Source organism: Nymphaea colorata, chromosome 13, assembly GCF_008831285.2.
Source record: "Nymphaea colorata isolate Beijing-Zhang1983 chromosome 13, ASM883128v2, whole genome shotgun sequence".
NCBI lineage: Eukaryota > Viridiplantae > Streptophyta > Magnoliopsida > Nymphaeales > Nymphaeaceae > Nymphaea > Nymphaea colorata.
In genome coordinates this window covers 7,297,514-7,310,632 of record NC_045150.1, presented here as the reverse complement: position 1 = coordinate 7,310,632, position 13,119 = coordinate 7,297,514, and the positions used below count along the sequence as shown (strand labels likewise).

Sequence of the window (13,119 nt, the reverse complement as noted above, 5' to 3'; positions counted from 1 at the left end):
AAACAAGCTTTATAATTATCATTTTCCTCTTTTTTCTTTCCTTTTGTCTCTCTCTCCATTTCCTTCCCCTTCTTTTCCTTTTCAATCATATCATTTCCCTCCCTTTCCCTCCATCCAAGCACAGGTTTTATCATCCTTTTCTTTCCTTTCCTTTCATTTACATCCAGGTGTTAACATTTCTTTCCTTTCCCTCCTCTTTACTCGATTATCCAAACTAAATATTAGTTATCCTTTTCGTTCCTTTCCATCCCTCTCCCTCGATACAAACAAGAAGTTAGTGACCAAGTGAATTGGAGCTTAATTTGAGACCTCATAGCATAGAATCACAAGTGAGGTTTAAAACTCAATTAGTTGGGAAATGAGTCTAGGTTAGGGTTGTAAAGGCTACCAAGGATAGGAAAGGCAGGGTTCCAATCAACGCCAGAGCGAGCGAGCAGGGCTAGAAGGGGCGCCATGGCCTCCTTTGAAATTATAAGAACGGAATTTCACTTACTAATGTTTTCAAAAATTCCAATTTGACTCTTATAGAAATTTTGGAAAACATACTGCAACATTGTAAATTTTCTTTTGTCTCCTTGCTAGGGATGTCAATATATCTAATTTGGATCAGGTCTCCAGCTAAACCATTTCAAAAAGGTCAGATACAAAAAAAAAATGTCGAATTAAGAAATCAGATTAGATTCATATTTAAGAAATGTTATCTGATAGGATTCAAATATACAAATTCTTATCTGATTTATGTTTAAACAGATATCCTATTTGCCCAAATTTGTTTCAAAATTTGGATTTTGATATGTTTGTGAAAATCAGATTCAGATACAACTTTGCTTTGTTTGTACTGGAATTGGAACTCAAATCCAAATATGAGAATATTTGAAAGAAAACAAATATGATTAAGGGTATATCCAAATTGAATATGATCTGTTGACAACCCTACTCTTCCCAAACAAACAAAGAAAACTTGACTCTGCCACAGTTTCAATGTTAGGAAGTGGGGCCAAGCAGGAGAGTGAAGGTGGCATTGGCCAAGGGTTGGGCATGAAGGGATAGGAAGCTGGCCCTAAGAAGATGGAATTTCGCGGCCAGGGCTAGGTGAGGATGAGCCTAGGAGTTAGGAAGAAAAAACTAGCCAGAGTTGCAGACCTGGGATTTGGTAAGCTTTTCGAAAGCCGAAGCTGTCCCTTTCTATTGCCCTCAGGTCTAGAGATGCATCCATATCAAGTAGTGAGATCTCCACGTGCTTCAACCTGCACATGTAATTCATACCTGTTTAGGGTACAGGATGAGTATAGGCTGCATAGCTCCTTTAGGGTCGAGCTGGAGATGTGCCGCATAACACATCCCACCCTGTTCGTTTAAACTGTCACAAAAAACACGTCTTATTGAAAAAAAACACGTATAGTACACCAAAACATAGTCAACCGTATAATACCCATACAAAATGAGTTTTTTTTTAAACATCAGAAAATAAAAAAAAACATCATATTAAATGTTTTCAGTTTTTTTAAAAATTTACCAAGATTTTCTAGTTTTATTCTTAAGATATACAACTTTGTCGTTTTAAGCTATGCCCCTTGATCAAGTTTGGAGTGCATATTTTCTCTCTTATCAAATTAGATTTTGGGGAAGGAGAAAACCCCATTTTGCTTTTAATTCATGGCATCCAACTGAGTCATTCTTAACAAGGAGAGAAATGAGGGAGGGCTTTAACCAAATTTCACATGAACAAAAGAAAAGATACGTTTGAATCGGTTATGATTTCAGAATCACCTTCAGTTAGAAAGAATCTTTTAGTGTTTATCTTCTTTTAAAATTCTTTTAAAATGATTATCATCCACAAATCCATCAATTATAGTCAGCTTAGAATGATCTCCCCATGCAACCGGCCGGCGTTCACCGGCATCAAAACCATGAATGTTTGATTGTTTTCCCCTTGGGCACCGGTCAGGGAGCCATCAATGAGCTCAACACGAGCCCAGGAAGCTCAGTCGGACCGAGCCAGACCGAAGGACGGAAAGGTGGGCCCACGGCCGGACGGGAGTGGCACGGCGGCGTGCCTTTTAGGCCGCCGTATCGGTCCTGTCCTTCAGAGGGGACGGTGCAAGCAACCGCCATTTCTGGCAAAAAGAAGTCTGCCCTCTTCCCCTCATTTATTATTGTCTCTGTCTCTCTCTCGCAGAGCTCAGCCAACCATCTCCCTTTCTTCCCCCTCTTAAGAGAGTGGTTGTACGTCGGCGAGGTTTTCTGTCCCTTTCTATTCAGCCTTTTGACTGTTTTAGAAGGCTGTAGTGGTTATGCTTGTGTGTATAATTGTACACTACTCTCTTCCATTTCGTTCTCCTCCTCCTTCTCTTCTTCTTCTTCCATCTTGGAGAGTCTTTCCTCTGCGTTCGCTTCTAGCTGGAGACACCTCCGTTCTCCTGCCGCATCGCCACAACTCTCAGGTACCCAAATGGCTTCCACTTCGTTTTTTTCTTACTTCGCTGCTTTCTGCGCTTCCTTCTCTTTTCTCCCGCCGCCGGAACCTTCCGGGAGCTTCTGAGGTCACAAGAATTGCTGTCCGCTTCAGCGAGTCGGTTCCAGTTTCCCCGTGGCTGCGTTGGGTTTTCGAGAAACAATCTTTTGGTTTAGTTCGTATCGGAATCTGAGAAGGTTGCCCGTTTACGTGCTACGGTTGAGTTTCCGAGTGCAAAAGAACCGGAAATAGGAATATCTGGTCGGCGGTGAACCTGATGGTCGGAGACTCGGTCGAGTCTCGTGGGCGGTTGTCGGGGTGAGTTCTTGGGCCGAGCACCGGAGTCCACCATTTTTGGAGTTTCACATCACCGGTGTAGTCGATTCTCTCTGTTTTTAATTTTTTAAAATATTTGAAAATCTTTAACAAAATACAGAATCCTTTCATTTTTCCGGTTCGCCTATTGGTTTACAAGGTTTCTGTCTTCCCCGTCGGTATTCTGCTGGCCGATTCCGACAGCTTGCTGCATCTTATTGGAAGTAGTAAAGGCGTGAAACTAGAATTCATTTTCATAGTTTCCAAAGGAAAAAAGAAAAGAAGGTTTCCGGCGTAATTGGATGACAACTTAAAAAACCAGGTTGAAACTCGTTTGGATGACAGTAAAATTGTTTTCATGAAAACTTAAACTTGGTTTTTGCAAAGCATTGTTCAAGCACGATTGACCGACATCAAAACTTGGTTTTCATAAATGTTTAGTAAATTCTTTCAAATTTTTTGTTTTGTCATTCAAACATCCAAACTAGTTTTTAAAACCTGATTTTTTTAGTGAACAATTTTCCTTTTCTGAATGGTGTCATCCAAATGCTCCCATAAAATTTTCTCTGTGACTTGTTTCATGGCTTGTCTTTTGACTACAATAAGCAAAAAAAAAAAAAAACTGTGGAAGAAACAACTTCAGCTTGTAGAAAGAATGAGCTTCTTTGCCAGAGGAGTCGCATTGTCTGCCACTACTCTTCTACAGGTGGAGTCTGCGCCATTGCTTTAAGCCCTTCAAGCTTTTGGGCACTATCAACTGGCTGGCCTTTCTCATTAAAGGCCCACCGCCTTCTCTGGCCCTTTTTATTACTTTTGCCATAAGTTGCTTAAACCTTTCCCAAGGAGAAGTAGATTATAATGCAAGTTTCTTTATTTTTAGTATTGTTTGTGTATTTGGTATGCCATCAATTATTCCAAAAATAGAGCCAGTTATTTGGATATAACCAAAAATGAAAATTCTTGTGGACATATATATGGGTATTATATGGCAAACCACTTAGTTCCAACAAAACATGACAAGAAATACTTGAAATATATATATATATATATTCACCTTTCACCTTTTCTTATCTATATCTAAAAAAAATCATGGAAATTCAATAAGTTGATTTTAAGTTCTCGTAAAAATTCAGTATATACACCGAACTGAAATGTTTTCTTAAGAATTATAGATTAGACCTTTAAAATTCATCTCTGAAATCAGATTTTAATTTTTAAGTCAGCTGGAATTCAGCTAAATAGCCATAAATAGTAGAATATCAAATCCATGAGTTACATATAAATATAAAAGGTAGCTCAATCTAAACAACTTCTCTAAGGCATGAGTGATTATCTTGACTAATATATACTTGACAAACTCAACTACCTTTTCTATGTCTTTATTTTAATTTTTTTTATATGGTAACCATGCATGGAGTATTTGGGATACCTTTACTTTCTATATAAAACACGCACACACTCACATTAGAATTTTTGTTCTCACTTTGTTTTTTTTTTTTGGAGAATATGCTGTATGAATTTGGTCATGATAACAAAAAGATCATAGTTTTATGTAAAAGTTATATTTTTTAATCGTGTAAATATGATCTTCTAGAAGTTTAATAATCAGTAGAACTTTTCTAAGTTCATATACGTTGAAAATTATGTCCTTTTATATTGAGTTTCATAACTTTTTGACGTGAAGAGTATTCCAAAGAACGAGTTTTCTTTGCAACAAGTATAAAAACATTCCATTTTGACAGATTAGTCGGTTAGTCCTAATTTCTCTTACTTACACATGCAGACATGAAAGGGCAGACATGGAAGGGCCGAGGGGAGGGTTGGCCCCCTTTTGAGAGTTTAAAAACTTTAAAAATTTATATTTAAATCTAAAAGATTTTAGTTTAATATTTTTTATTTTCAGATTTTAAAAACTTTAAAAATTTATATTAAATTTAAAAAAATTTAATTTAATACATGTATAAAAATTAAAAAAATTTATTTCAACTTTTATTAAAATTTTAAAACTATAATTTGGCCACTGCGACAACCCTTTTTTCTTTTTTTAATCTTGATAAAATAAGTGCCGGGCCGGATTGATCCGACGGCCCGAAACTTGGGCCGGGCCCGGCCCGGTTATACAAAGTGAAATGAAAACGTTCGGTTTTCTCCCCTTCGTTGAGGTCTTTTGCAGACATCTTTCGTAGAAGTTTCTTGAATCCCAGGTCACCACATTTTGGCGGCTCTAGAAGTAGGAGTGCTTCCACAGTTTCCACTGGGTCTTGTACGTGTTCCTCTTCTCCTCTGATGGATGAAGGCTCTGCTTGCTGGATTCCGGTAAAAAGGGGAAATTCATCCAACATTGGGGAAAAAATGCCTAGATGAAATGGTTCTTCTCTAATTGATGGTTAGGGGCTGAGGAATCAGGTTCCGCATCCGATGGCTTTTGGCCAAAAAATCAGAAGTGAATCTAATGGTTCTTCTCTAGTTGATGGTTTGGATCAGTAGGTTAAGGGCTGAGGAATCCGATTCGGCACTTGGTTGGGAAATCCATCAGCACTTGGTTGGGAAATCCAATCGGAATCCGATGGCTTTTGGCCAAAAAATCAGAAGCGAATGGTATCTCGATAGAGAGGGAAACGAGAAAACAGGCCCTACCTGAAAATTGATTTGGTGATTCAGGCAACGTTTCTTTTGGTCGCCGAAAAACGACGCCTTGTCTGTCGGTTGCCACCGATGTGATTGCTGCTTGTCCGAATGCTTCATCTGAAAGTTGAATCATGTGAGTTGTGAGGGGTGCGTGAGAGAGAGAGAGAGAGGGAGAGTCGCAGGTACGATTGCATGAGAGAGCAGGCCAGCCGGCACTCTACTCTTACAATTTTTAAATTTTATGGCCAGTAGGTCTTAACTAAAATTTTCTAATTCCAAGCTTGCTAATGGTGCTAACTTTATCAAGGTACCCACCATGGATGGAGGCCAATGGAGCGGAGCAAGGAGGTCTATTGGCCACCAGACCCCTCGCTGGACCGTTCTGCCGGAAGGGCTGCCCATACTTGACTGTGAGATCGATCGGATGAAGCATGAAGACCAGCGGAACGAAAGGCTGCACAAGGAAGAGGTTGGTCTTTGTTAGTAGCTTATGCCGCACGCTGTCTGATCCAAATCCAAGAAAGAATGATCGACTGTGCATTTGCGAACGATTCTGCTTCTACGTATCATTAGCCTTCTGGATCCAGATCCAGATCCAAATCCATCATTAGCACGGAGCCTGGTTCGGAAAGAAATGACCCCCATCTGATTCTCGTCTATTGGGTCATCAGGTAGAGCGGCTGATTGCCCAATTCAGGGAAGAGATGGAGGGAATAGAAAGGAAGTATGAGAGGCTGATGGCGGAGAAGGAAGCGGAGTACAGGCATCAGATTGGCACTTTGGAGATGAATAAGAACAAGGTGATACAGAACCGGCTGCTCTGTGAGGCGTGGAGGCTACAGCCCGATCCTCGGGTACTGCGACTAGGTACTTCCCTCAAGTATACACCATCTACCATCCGCCAAATTTCCAGTAAAAGTCATATTCAAATTTTTGAATCTGAGATTTCACAATTCCAATTCTATTTAAATCTGATTTTTATATTCACATCTGATTCCGCATTTTGATTGATTTTTAGGGTGTTAGATATAGGGTATTTGTTTAAATTAAATTTAATAAGATATTTAAGTATATTCGAAAATCTGAATTCAATTCTATGATGTCTTAATCAGATATTAAATGTTTTTTTTTTTAATACCAAAACTTTTTATATCCAATCTAAATAGAATTTATTGACATCCCCACAACCAAATCAGTCTGCACCTGACTCATCTGAGTCGTTTCATAATTTTTTACAATGCACTTTTACTATACAACAATGGAAAAGTTGAACATATCTATAAAAAGGCAAGTAACCGGCAAGGAACTACAATTAATTAATGGCTATAATTTATGGACACAACTACAAATAATAACTAATAAACGTGTGATATCTTTATTTATAATAAAGAACTATAGTTCATCTATTTCGACATTGGGTAGCAGTTAGAATTGATGCTGAAGGAAGCAGCCTCGAATCAGGTGATTCTGAGCCGATTCAATCAAAGGCAGAACCAAATCCTCTAGTATTTGGCTGCATTTGCATAAGAGGGAGAAAACCTACGGGCCTGACTGGGGGAGAATACAGTGCCTACTTTTAAACTATCTTTGGGGAACCCGCCACAACCCATCTCTTCAGTTAAAAAGGATTAGGCACAATTTTGAAAAACAATTAATTTTCTTTGGAGTACTTTGCTTTGTTTTTTCCTGCATATGCTATTGCTGCTTTGAACTTACAAAGTGTGTGGAAATTTTGTGATGAATATATGTGCATAGGCATGTCTGTAGTGCCAACAGCATGTGCAGGATCTCAACGCCAGACTAGTTGCCTGCAACCTTACCAAACCTTGCCTCCTCCTCCTGCTTGCTTGTCTTCGGCATCCTTCTACCTTAATAAGGTTATTGACATCGCGAACCAGAGACAAGCAGCTACTTCTGCTGCCTACCATGGCACCGGCATGATGCAACAAAACATAGATCCTCAACCTGTGGGCCAATGTATTGACATGATGCCGAATTACTGGTTAACAAGTGAGGCCTTTTTAACATCAAATTTTGACGAGTCATGGTGGTGGCGGCGGCCTCAGTAACCGAAGCAAGTTTTACGACACATACAAGACAAATATGGAGAACTGTGATCACCTTGTGCTGAACGCTTTTCCGAAGCTGCAGTTCAATGGGTTTGTTGTATTAATCAAGAAAGCACGGTGTACAAATTGCGTCTGTACTGAAGCATCAATATTATTAGAGAAAGGTTAATAGTGCATCATCTTATATTGCTACGCGGCCTTTTTTCAGTTGCAACGTTCAAACCAAGAAATACTAGTATATACCACATCCAGAGTGTCATGAATGACCTGAGCAATTGCGAACTTCTGTGTTTCTATATTCTTCCTTATGTGGCAGGCCATTGAGAAGCCGCTAACCATTTGGTTGTAGTCAATTCTCCAGGGCTGTGTTCGTCACTTTGATGGATCCAAGAGAAGAAAAAGCGTGATAGATTTAGCACGCAAGTTCGGGTGTTGTGCTTGACTATTGTTCCATGGCCATGAATGATCTGTTTTGTGTCCAGAACAAGTGCAACCGATGGGGCATCCAAGACCTTTGGAAAGTGGCAAAGTTCTGCTGATCGTTTTGTCCTGTAAATCTGCTTGAAAGATGGAAAACTAATGTTTTGGTTTCCTTGTGGATGGGTTTGTCCTGTAAATCTGCTTGAACAAAGATGGAAAAGTAATGTTTTGGTTTCCTTGTGTATGGGTTTGATACGACTAGAACCTGCACAATCTTTTGCAGCAGTTTGCTTTCTATTTATTATATGGAGAAACTGTAATAAGTATTCGAGTGAGAACCTGAAGCTTTGAACGCAGATGCAACGTTATAACCAAACACTCGATTAAGGCAACTTCCAAGCCCGAGGCACCCTATGTTGGGTTGGGTTCACCCTCAAGAGAGGACCGTCACTTAAGTGACGGGCGGAGGAAAGGGGAGGGCACCCGATGGTGCCCATCCCTCTCGCGTCTCTCTCGTTTTTTCTTTTGGGGAAAAAGAAAGCTCTTCCCTCGTGGCTCACACCAAGCAAGGAGAAGGGGAAGAGGAAGGAGAAGAGGAAGAGGAAGGCAAGGAAGAGAGAAGGAGAAATCACAGCAAGGTGGGTGGGTTGATCGGCACGCCAAGAAGAGAGAGGAAAGACAAAGAAGAAAGAGAAAATAAAAGGAGTCTTTATTGGGTGATTTCTTTCTTGAATCTTTGGGGCTCTTTCTTTCATTCGTATAAAAGAGTGTATTGTTTTCTTGAGTTCATTGTTTTTTCTTAAAATAGTAGGGATATTGCTCCTGGTGTATTTGGCTTCCTTTCTAGATATATAGAAAGTCTCTCTTGCCCATGGTTTTTTACTTCATTATTAGGGGTTTTTCCATGCAAATTTGTGTCTTCTGTTTTTCTGCATTTTTAGCATATATTTTGATATATATTGTTGCAACATTGGTATTGCAAACTCAATCTCATGCTCGCAGCCCTGTGATTCCGATTGGGAGAAGTTTTGTGCATGTCCGACTGTCATACTAATTGGTTTGGCATGTTTTATTGTTGTTGAAACATTCTTCTTGGTAGAATACGTTGTGTGCATTCTTATTAAATAATGGAGTCGACCCCCACTAAAATGATCTCTCTAAATGAGAATAATTGGACCATATGTAAAGCCAAAATGAAAGATTTACTGTATTGTAAAGACTTGTATGCACCATCAGACAATGAAAATCAGAAGCCAGCGAATATGACAGATGAAAAATAGAAGTTATTAGACAGGAAAACCATTGGCACCATCAGACAATAGTTAGATGACTGTGTTTTTCATTTGGTATCCGTTGAGAGGAGCTCGAAGTCGTTATGACAGAAGTTGCATGATCTTTACGAAAGGAAAATAACTAAGAACAAGGCTTTCTTGATTAGGCAATTGGTAAATCTGAAACTTAGAAAGGGAAAACCAGTGTCAGAGCATCTGAATGACGTGCAGAGCATAATCAATCAGTTGTCAGCAATGAAAACGATATTAGATGATGAGTTACAGGCGTCTCTTCCCGACAGTTGGAAGACTTTAGTTGTTTCTTTGAACAACTCCGCTCCAAATGGTGTGCTTACGATGAATCATGTAACCAACAACATTTTAAATGAAGAGACAAGGAGAAAGTCCCTTGGTACTAGTAGCTCACAAGTACTAGTGATGGAAGACACGGACAGACAGAAAAATCATAACAAATGACATGATAGATCAAAATGTAGGTCCAAATAAAGACCCAAGATGATAGGTAAATGCTTTCACTGTGGTATTTCAGGTCATAAGAAGATTAATTGCAGAAAATAAAAAGAAGAGAAAGAACAAAAAAAGAAGAGTCAAGAGAATGTGAAGCCAAAAAAGTATACTGCAGTTGCTTCAGATGATGAGGTAGTATTATTTTTATCTGAAAAAAATGCTTGTCTTACAGTTCAGTTCAGAATGATGATTCTACATAAATTTTAGATACTGGGGCATCATACCATGTCACACCAAGTAAAGAGTTGTTTTTATCTTATAGAGCAAGTAATCTTGGAGTAGTTCACATGGGCAACAGTGACACTTCGAAGATTGTTGGGATATGAAATGTTTGTATTCAGACAAGCACATTATGCAAGTTAACTTTGAGAGATGTAAGACATGTTCCAGATTTTAGAATGAATTTGATTTCTGCAGAAAAACTAAGTAAAGATGAATATTGTACTTCGTTCAGTCAGACTGGTTGGAAACTGATAAAACGGACACTAGTGTTGGTTAGAGATAGCAGATTTGGCTCTTTATATGGGATGAAGTCTCGAATCAGTAGTGTAGAGGTAAATGCAATTACTGGTGGTACTTCGTCAGATTTGTGGCATAAGAGGTTAGGCCACATAAGTCAAAGAAGAATCGAATTGTTCATCAAGAAGAATTTGTTACCAAAGGTAGATGGTGCACAATGATCTCCTTGTGATCATTGTTTGGTTGGTAAATTGCATAGGGTCTCTTTTTAGAAAAAACATTATTCAAAAACTAAAAATGTTTTATATTTAGTTTATTTAGATGTATGTGGACCCATAAATGTGACACTTAAAAGTGAAACATCCTATTTTGTTACATTTATTGATGATGCATGTAGGAAAGTATGAGCCTTTACAATGAAAAACAAAAGTGAAGTAAGTAGTATCTTCATGATTTTTCATGTAGCGGTTGAGTGCGAGACTAGTAAAAAGATGAAGAGACTAGACTGCGTACAGATAATGGTGGTGAGTACGTAACATCTTTTTTACGAGAGTATTGTCTAAAACATAGTATTAGACATGAAAAGATAGTTCTCTATACTCCACAGCATAATGGAGCAGAAAGGATGAATAAAACTATAATTAAGAGAGTTAAAAGTTTGCTATCTAGCTCTAAGTTGTCTAAGTATTTTTGGGTAGAAGCAATGTGTATTACAGTTTATTTAATAAACATGTCTCCTTCAGTGCCTCTAGATGGAGATATTCCACAGAGAGTTTGGTCAAATGAACATGTTAAGTTTGATCACCTCAGAGTTTTTTGTTGCAAAGCTTTTATGCATGTACCTAAATAACATAGAACCAAAGTAGATGATAAAGTTATTCCTCTAATATTTCTTGGTTATGCAGATGATAAATTTGGTTACAGGTTATGAGATTCAAAGAATAACAAAATTTACAGGAGTCGTGATGTTGTCTTCAAAGAGGATCAGACGATTGAAGATGTCATGGGTAACAAACAATTAGGTGTGGATGCTAATAGTGTTCATGAAAAAACTTGTGTAGAACCTGAAGAATTTTCATCTGAGCACGGTGAGACTGATGAAAATGTAGAGAAAGAGGAAAGAGAGGCAGATGAGCAGTATACAGATGACATCCTTATGGAGATTCAAACTGATCATGAGCATGAGTTGGAGGGAGGGGAGGGGGGGGGGGCTTCCTCCTCATTCAGAACCAATTGAAGAGCAATTTGGGAGAGGTAAAAGAACGTGTATTCTAGATATTCTATTGATGAATATATTATGTTTACAAATAGTGGAAAGCCAGAATCCTATGTAGAGGTGATAGATGATGTGCATAAAGATGAATGAATTAAAGCTATATATGAATATATGAATTCTTTGTATAAGAATCATACTTTTGATTTGGTAGAGCTACCAAAAGGTAAGAAAGTGTTGTAAAACAAGTGGGTCTACAAGCTTAAAAATAAAAGCCAAGGCAAGTTGATATACAAAGCTCGGTTAGTGGTGAAAGGTCTCAAGGAGGAAAGAGGTATTGATTTTGATGAAATTTTTTCTCTTGTGGTTAAAATGTCATCTATCAGGATAATATTTGGTTTGATGGCATGTCTAGACTTGGAGTTGGAGCAGTTAGATGTAAAAAATGTTTTTCTCATGGAGATTTAGAGGAAGAAATCTACATGACACAGTCAGAAGGTTTTGTGGTTGCCAGGAAGAAGCACATGGTTTGTAAGTTAAAGAAGAGTTTGTATGGACTTAAATAAGCACCTAGACAGTGATACAAGAAATTTGATGCATTTATGATAAATCAAAAGTATCGCAGGTCAGCCATAAATCATTGTGTCTACATCAGAGAGTTCTCATCAGGTAACTTCATTATCTTGTTGTTATATGTAAATGACATGCTTATTGTTAGACAAGACTGTCAATTGATTAGCCAATTGAAGAAGAACATGGATAAGTTCTGATATGAAAGACTTGGGGCTAGCACAACAATTGTTAGGCATGAGGATTGTTCGTGATAGAAAGGCCAAAAAGTTGTGGTTATCACAAGAAAAATATATTGAGAAAGTGCTTAGCAAGTTCAGTATGAAAGATGCCAAAACAGTAAGTACACCTTTAGCGGCACATTTTAAATTGAGAAATAAGCAATGTCCGTCCTCAGCAGATGAGAAAGAAAGAATGGAGAATGTACCATATGCCTCCGCAGTTGAGAGTCTTATGTATATTATGGTTGCACACGCCCAAACTTGGCTTATGTAGTTGGTGTAGTTAGCAGGTTTTTGTCAAATCCAAGCAAGGAGCATTGGGCAGCAGTGAAGTAGATCCTAAGGTATCTTAAACATACTTCCAATTACTATTTGTATTTTGGTGAATTTAATCTAGAGATATAAGGATTTGTTGATGCAGACATGGCAGGTAACTTGAACTCTAGAAAAACTCTTTCTAGTTATGTTTTACTGTTGCAGGGAGAACAGTATCATGGCAGTCCAGATTGCAGAAGTGTGTTGCTCTTTTCACTACAGAGGCAGAATATATTGCAGCAACTGAAGCTTGTAAAGAGTTATTGTGGATGAAGAGTTTTATTCATGATATAGGTCTTCGTTATAAGACTTATGTGTTGCATTGTGATAGCCAAAGTGTTATACACTTAGCAAAGAATTCAGCGTTCCACTCAAGGACCAAGGACATTGATGTCAGATATCATTGGATTCGTGATGTGCTTGAACAAAAACTGATTCAATTAAAGAAGATACATACACAGAAAAATCCTGCAAATATGATGACGAAGTCTCGACCTAAAAAGAAGTATGACATGTGTAGAGACTTAGTTGGGATGACTACCTTTAAGGTAGTGTATTAAATTTTGCTCATTTTACAGGTATATTCTTTCTCATGAGGTTGGAGAGAGAGTTTTTGGGTCAAGTCCAGCCTCAAAAGAGAACCCGATCCGACCGT

The 13,119-nt window shown here is 38.4% G+C and overlaps 1 protein-coding gene across 2 annotated transcripts; it reads left to right on the top strand.

Moving 5' to 3' along the window:
* Nucleotides 1-2,189: 2,189 nt before the first annotated feature.
* On the top strand, nt 2,190-8,123 carry LOC116266545 (uncharacterized). Of its 2 annotated transcripts, none has more exons than XM_031647790.2 (4): nt 2,190-2,444; nt 5,706-5,867; nt 6,070-6,265; nt 7,154-8,123. In XM_031647790.2, exons 1-4 carry the CDS (start codon nt 2,295-2,297, stop codon nt 7,465-7,467), a joined length of 822 nt encoding a protein of 273 aa, XP_031503650.1. In that variant the 5' UTR covers nt 2,190-2,294; the 3' UTR covers nt 7,468-8,123. The 2 variants fall into 2 exon arrangements, with proteins under 2 accessions (XP_031503650.1, XP_031503651.1); XM_031647791.2 differs by lacking the exon at nt 2,190-2,444 and adding an exon at nt 4,804-5,580.
* The last annotated feature ends 4,996 nt before the right edge of the window (nt 8,124-13,119 follow it).

What these genes read in the sequence shown, in the direction of transcription:
- LOC116266545 (XM_031647790.2), top strand. Translation starts at nt 2,295, where the DNA reads ATGCTTGTGTGTATAATTGTACACTACTCTCTTCCATTTCGTTCTCCT. An exon ending in CGCATCGCCACAACTCTCAG is followed by an intron (nt 2,445 to 5,705) that starts GTACCCAAATGG and finishes AACTTTATCAAG; the next exon opens with GTACCCACCATGGATGGAGG. An exon ending in TCCTCGGGTACTGCGACTAG is followed by an intron (nt 6,266 to 7,153) that starts GTACTTCCCTCA and finishes ATATGTGCATAG; the next exon opens with GCATGTCTGTAGTGCCAACA.